At 43.1% G+C, this 7,253-nt stretch overlaps 1 protein-coding gene across 1 annotated transcript in view; it reads right to left on the bottom strand.

Moving 5' to 3' along the window:
- Positions 1 to 4,370, bottom strand: part of LOC102497252 (uncharacterized protein C10orf88-like) — an 8,562-nt gene extending 4,192 nt beyond the window's left edge. The window contains 4 exon segments of the mRNA XM_014583093.1: positions 2,625 to 2,803; positions 3,497 to 3,637; positions 3,878 to 4,091; positions 4,191 to 4,370. Of these exon segments, the coding sequence (XP_014438579.1) occupies positions 2,625 to 2,803; positions 3,497 to 3,637; positions 3,878 to 4,091; positions 4,191 to 4,370 (714 nt within the window).
- Positions 4,371 to 7,253: the final 2,883 nt, after the last annotated feature.

The following is a 7,253-nucleotide window of genomic DNA, read 5'->3' on the forward strand; positions in this document are numbered from 1 at the left end:
AAAAAAAAAAAAAGACATATGAACACCCAAAAGGCATATGAAAAAATACTCAACATACATCATCATAAGGGAGATGCAGATTAAAACCACAAGGAGATACCACCTACCCCTAGTCAGAATGGCAAAGAATAAATAAAAAGATAAGTGCTGTAGGGGATGTAGTGAAAGAGGAACATTTCTACATTGTTGGTGGGAATGTAAATTTGTCCAGTCTCTGTGGAGAACAATATGGATGTTTCTCAAAGACTTTCAAAGAGAACTATCATATGATCCAGCAATTCCATTCCTAGGTATCTACCCAAAAGATAAGAGTCCGCTCAGTTAGAAAACCACTTGCACAACTATATTTATTGCAGCACTATTTATGATTACTAAGACATGGAACCAACCCAAATGTCCACAAACAGATGAATGGATTGAAAAAGTGTGGCACATATACTCCATGAAGTATTATTCAGCCATAAAAACAAGGTCCTGAGATTTGATAGAAAGTGGACGAATATGGAAGATTTGTTGCTGAGTGAATCAAATCAGGCTATGAAAAGATATTGTACGTATCCACTTAACATATATCGACTGTCTGCAATCTATGATAGGGACTAAAATACTGGAGGACATAAAAACATTAAAAATTCTTATGAACACTAGAGATAAAGTAGAAGTGGTGGGAGTGTGTAGGAGGTGAAGAGAGTAGGATATGAAATTTGTGGGAAAAAATAGAGGGGTAAGATATTTGTGAAACACAGATATGGTTTATTACCTGTTGATGAGGATATGTATAGTATTCTCAAAGTATTCTCAACTGGGCTGGACTGAGGTGTATATCATGCTGGGTAAAGACTCTTACAGTCTAAATGATGTATAGCAATTTAGTGTATAAATAATAATAATAATAATAAATTTAAAAATGAAAATCAGTTTTATCAAGCAGCACTTAAAACTTTTATTTAACCATTATATCCTGATTACCTATGAGTAACAAAATATTAAAAGCTAGTCATTAATCCATTTATCCTGTTGGTCAGATATCCACCATGTAACATATCATATATAGCATATAAATATCAGCTGTTTCATTAAACCAACCATATTAAATTAAACAGAATGTTGCCTGATCAATAAAACCCTGGACAAAATATATGTTGAAAATCATGAAGAGCTTCACTTCTTAAACTTTTTCTTTTACCATATTTGAAGTCAACTTATTTGTAAAAGATTTTAAGTCACATTGTTAGGGTCCAGAGATTGATCTAATTGATGGTAATGCAGAGAAGACACCAACAATGCAATTGCATAAGAGGCTTTTATTTTTTTTCCAGCTAGCTGGGGTCCGAGTTTCTGCCTGATGCAGCAGGTTTTCAACAAGGACTCTGAACCTAAGATAAAAGGATCTTTTATAGCTCAGGATTTTCCATAGTATGCAGCACACAAAGGAAGGGGTATGGGAAGTGAGAGTCCAGCTGTCATCACCTGCTTAAATCTAGGTAAGGACTGTCAGTTAAGAGTCAGGTTGACCTTGTCTTGGCCCCACTGGGCCCACCCATTCTCTGCTTATCTATGAGTTCCCAGACTCCTCGGGCTCTGTCCTTGAAGCCCTAACATAGCGGGCTCTGTCTTTGAAGCCCTAACATGGCAGTGATTATGCTAACTCGGCCTAACATTCCCCCCTTGAGTTGTACATAATGAGGAATCATTCTCATTGATATTGCCAAGTGATTTACAGAAGCAGAGAAGCATCTGGTTAAAGATTTATAGAATAGTACTTTTGTCATTAAAGTTGGGCATAACTTTGTGTCAGAACCATAGCTTGCACAATGTTGAAACAGTCTCTTATAAATTGTACTAGTTTATTTATCATGCATGGGCCAAAGGTGAGTAGAAGAAGTAAAATAAGCAGGGGACCTAATATGGTGGAGATCAGGGTTGTCATTCCAAGGGGATGTATTAAACCAAGCTTTAAACCAGCTTTCATTAGCTTCTCACTCTCTCTTTCTTTTTGCTAGACCTTCTCTGACCTTAGACATAGAGTCTCGGACTACTCTGGAGTGATCAGCATAAAAACAGCATTCTTCACCTAGAGTTACACAGAGGCCTTCCTGTTGTAGGAAAAGGAGGTCTAATCCCCTTCTATTCTATAATACAACTTCAGAGAGAGAGGTCAGAGACTTTTCTAAATGGCTAATAGCAGCCTCAATTCTCTCTAAGTCTTCATCAATTGCTAGTTGTAAAGACTGAAGCTCTGTAGCCTGGATGGTAAGGGAGGCTATGCCTGTTCCAGCCCCAGCTAATCCTAGGCTAAACAAAGTGGCAATAGTCAGGACGGTGAAGGGCTCTCACTTGGTGTGAAGTGGCTCAAGCGAATTCCAGTGTAGGAACATGACTTCCTCAGGGTTATATATGATTCAAGAAAGAACTGCAATTAAAACACAATATTCTTGGGCTGCATCAAAGACTAAGAGAGAAAGACATGGGGTAAGTCCAATTTGTGAGCAAATCCACCAACCACCTCATGGGGGCAGCACCCATTTATTATTCGTGTCTCAGGAGATATTGCTGAGAATGGTGATACATAAACCTCTGTCATATGAGGGGACTATTCCTAGACAGAGTCCTTGGCCACTTACTTGTATAGTTATACCCACTTTACGGTCTGTACACTGGCACGTGGGAGGAGAGTCTGATGTGGAGAGGTTATAGGGGGCATCAAGCCCTACGCCTTCATAGAAGGGAGGGTAAACATCATAACATAGCCAACAAGGGGAAGTTATATTGGGATTATACTGATTGAGGGCTAGGAAGGCAGCTTGAATGAGGACAAGGAGTGGGTCAAGTACCAAGGTCGGGGATTTCATAGTGGGGAACAGTTCCTCAGGAAGAAAGGCATGGGAGGTTGTACTTGAGGTTTGTGAAGGGGGTGACCTGGTTGTCATACGTGTAGGTAGGATTCTTAGCTTTGAAGGAGATATGTGTAGAACTTCATTAGGGCTTACAGATTGTGTCAGGGGTTCTATAGACAATCTAATTGTCAGGAGACCACCTGGATATAGTCCTATCCAGACAGTACCACCTGAATAATATTGGAATCCCCAGGTAAAGCCAGGATTTTGTCATACTAATAAGGGTTGGCTTTTACTGTTATTTGTAAAACGAGCTTTAACCAAAGGGACTCTATTACCTAATTCCTGGAAAGAGAAGTATACAAGATCAGAGTTGCGACCCGTGTTCCATTTATGGGTACCATCACTGGAGGTGACGCAAAACCAGGCTTTACAATAGAAACTCTAGACCTCCCTGCAAGTATGATAGTTGGTTCTCTGATTACCTGGACAGGCCTAGAACCCCTTGATTTGGTTCCCAAGTGTCAATGTCCTTTTCATTAAGATATGATAAGATTTCTTAGTATGAGTCTTTTCAAAAAGGTCTCTTAAGTCAAAATAAAGGTCTGGCCACCAGGTACTTAATGGACTGGTGCAAGAAGTTTAATTTAAAATGTTACCAGTCTCTCCATCCGTGAGCACCCACGTCTGTTTACAAGGCTGATGTAGGTTCGTTGTGGTGCCCCAACTAATGAACAGGCTTACGGCTAGTATCTCCATCATCATCATGTCGAGGAAGGAACATGGACTTATCTGAAGATCTAGACAATCGGAGTTTCAGAGGATTGTGCAGTGTTGGCGCATGATCCACTCATTTTCAGCTTGTGTGTATTCAGGTGCTGAGGCCCAACGCACTTGTCAATGGTGAATCCATGGCCCAATTTAGTCAACCTTTAAAGCAGTAGGAGTAACCAAAAGAGTCATATAAGGTCCTTTCCATGTAGGTTCCAAAGTGCATGTCCTGTGTCTTTTTACCCAGACCCAATCTCCTGGGACTATACCGTGTTCTGAGTTTGAGGAGTCCTTAGCCTCATGGAGTGCTTGGACTAAAGGCCAAATTACTTCTTGTGTCCAGTGAAGGGCCTGGAAGCTGGTTCTATGATCAATAGTTTCTTCAGGCATTAGAGTTGGAAGTGTATGAGTGCATATATGGGGTGGTGCCCCATACATGATTTCAAATCTGGTTACTCCATGGACATAAGGGGAGTTATGAACCTGGAACAGGGCAAAAGGCAGGAGGGTCACTCAGTCTCTGCCAGTCTCAAGGGCTAATTTAGACAAAGTCACCTTTAGAGTTAGATTTATTCTTTCTACTTGCCCAGAACTCTGGTGGTTGTATTCACGATGTAATTTCCAGTCAGTTCCCACAGCCTGGGCTAGTCCCTGTAGGACTCTACTAATGAAAGCCAGGCCATTATCTGAGCTGAGTGTCTTGGGAACTCCATACTGAAGTATAATTTCCTCTAATAGGGTTTTAGCAACTACTTGAGTCATTTCTTGTTTTGTTGGGAAAGCTTCTACCCACCCTGAGAAGGGATCCACCATAACCAGGAGATATTTATATCCATATTTTCCTGGTTTTACCTCTGTGAAATCAATTTCCTGACTGCAGGAGCTGAAGCAGTTTTCTTACACCGAGATGGGTAGCCAAATGGAAATCTGCGATATAAGAGTCTCAGCCTCCCCAGCAGGATTAGACAATTTTCTGTGTCTTTTTGCCAGCCTGTAGGGTCAGGCGGCATGCAATTGTTTCTTTGCATCCATTCCTGGTCTCCTGAGGAGTAATCTGGACATGTAGGTAGACCTGGGAGTTCTGGCATTGGCAGGGTAAGAGTTAGGGTGGGAGCTACAGATATAGTGGGGGGGTTTTTTTTTTCCTCCTTGGCAGCTTGTTTTGCTGCCTCATTGGCTCACTTATTGCCAATTGCTTCAGGGGTCTTGGTGGGTTGGTGGCCCAGAATGTGCACTATTGCTATTGCTCAGGGTTTTTGCACTGTTGCCAACAGCCACTGGATTTTGGGAAGATTGTGCACTTTTCCTCCATCCTCGGTAACAAAGCCCCTCTCCCGATAAATTGCACTGTGGATATGGACAGTCCCAAAAGCGTACCTGCTATTGGTGTAAATGGTAGCACACTTTCCTTCTGCTCATTCAAGTGCTTCGGCTAGTGCAATGAGTTCAGCCTTCTGGATGGAAGTTCCCGTCAGCAGGGAGGTGCTCCAAATTAAGTTTCTGCCCTGGTCCACTATTGCTGCCCCAGCCTTATGTATTCCATCCTGCATAAAGCTACTCCCATTGGCGTGCCAGATTACCTAGCTGTTCGGCAGGGCTAAGTCTTGGAGATCATGCTGTACATGGAAGATCTCTGCTAGAATTTCTTGGCAATCATGCACCGGTTTGTCCAAATCTGGGTTAGGCAGCAATGTGGCCAGATTCAAAGAGGTGGGCTCTGAAAAAGTAACTCAAGAAGTATCTAGGAGTAGTCCTTGTTAATGAGTCAATCGTGCATTGGACATCCATCGCCCTGGTGGATGTTTGAGGATACCCTCAACAGCATGGGAAGTTATCACTTTAAGGTGTTGCCTGAATGTCAGCTTGTCAGTGTCTCTGACCAGCATTGCTACAGCAGCTATAATGCACAAGCATGGGGGTCACCCTGCTGCTACAGGATCCAGTCTCTTTGACAAGTAGGCAACTGGGCATTTGCAAGGCCCTAGATGCTGCATGAGCACCCCTTTTGCAATTCCCCCTTTTTCAGCTACATGGAGGGTGAAGGGCTTGGGGGGATCCGGCAAGGCTAATGTCGGAGCTTCCAATAGGGAGGTCCTGAGTTTCTCAAAGGCAAGTTGCTGTTCAGGTCCCCATGTCCAGGGCATTTTTTCCTTAGTGGCCTCATACAAGGGTTTGGCTAATTCTGCAAAACCCCATATCCAGAGCTGGCAGTAGCCCACAGTGCCTAGGAATTCTCGAACTTCCCTGGTTGTAGTAGGGACCGGCAGTCTCAAGATAATCTCTTTCATGGCTTCTGTCAGTCATCTTGTTCCTTTGTTGAGCTTGTATCCCAAGTATGTAACAGTTTCTTTACAAACTTGGGCCTTTTTTGCACTAGCATGATAGCCCAGTGAGCCCAATTCCTGCAAAAGGTCCTCTGTGGCTTTTCTACATTCCGCTTCAGACGGAGGGGCTAAAAGAAGGTCATCAACATACTGTAAAAGGGTCACAGAGCCATGGCTTTGATGAAAAGAACATAAGTCCTGATTTAAGGCCTCATTAAACAAAGTAGGGGAGCTTTTGACCCCTGCAGGAGTCTTGTCCATGTTAGCTGTTTAGGGGTCCCTGAGGGCCCCTCTTCTTGCCATTCAAAAGCAAAGATTGGCTGGCTGACAGGTGCCTAGGCTATCCTAAAGAAAGCATCTTTTAAATCTAGTGTTGTATACTAAACATGAGTAGGGGTAGATGGCTCAAAAGGGTATATGGGTTGGGAACTGTGGGGTGGATATCTTGGATTCTCTTGTTAACTTGTTGTAAATCCCAAACAGGCCTGAAATCGTTTCCTCCTGGTTTCCTTACTGGGAATAATGGAGTGTTCCAACTAGAGTGGTAGGGTTTAAGAATGCCAGCCTGTAGCAGGCAATTTATGTGGGGGGGCAATTCCTTGCCTTGCTTCAGCTGACATGTGTCCTGGCCCACGGGACAGTCGAACAGGTTTCCTGAGGGAAGGAGTGAGAGACGGGACAAACAGCATGGAGACGACACATTGTTACTGCTCTTCAGGATCGTCCATTTATTGTGGGCCAGGGATAATGGTTATATACACGTTGGTGAGCAGTGATTGGCTGCTCTATATGCCAATCATAAGGTAACCAATCGTGGCTTTTGGCATTGTGTAATTATTTGCTTTCTGAGACCTAAGATGGCGATAGTAAGAGACTCATGAAAATGGCCTCTCGGACTCACTGATGTGCAGTTTCCCACATGTCCTCCTTTTTTGTTGTAATTTGAGAGATGAGGAAAAGGTCTGGGGGAATCGTGCCTTTCTTAGTTTGGAGCCGTTTATGGAACCATACATCCACCCTTACCCGTCATTGGAGAGTCCCATAGCTATGATGGGCCTCCTGTCTTAGGTGGAAGGACTGAACAGTTATTGGGTTCATCAGACTCTCTTACCTGTCTTTGGCTAACAAATTCAGCGCCTCAGGCAAGATCAGTGTAGGGATGTTGGTCTTCCATCTCTAATTTAGTATAGTGGACCTGTATGGGCCACATAGTTAGTGAGTCAATTTGTTGTTTGAGGAATGTCGTGAGCCTATTAAATATAACAGGTCCCAGTAAGCAAACAACTAATAGGCCAAGGAAAGGACCGAGTAGAGGGAGCAG

The sequence above is a fragment of the Tupaia chinensis genome, unplaced genomic scaffold (genome assembly GCF_000334495.1).
Source record: "Tupaia chinensis unplaced genomic scaffold, TupChi_1.0 Scaffold144036_1, whole genome shotgun sequence".
Taxonomy (NCBI): Eukaryota; Metazoa; Chordata; class Mammalia; order Scandentia; family Tupaiidae; genus Tupaia; species Tupaia belangeri.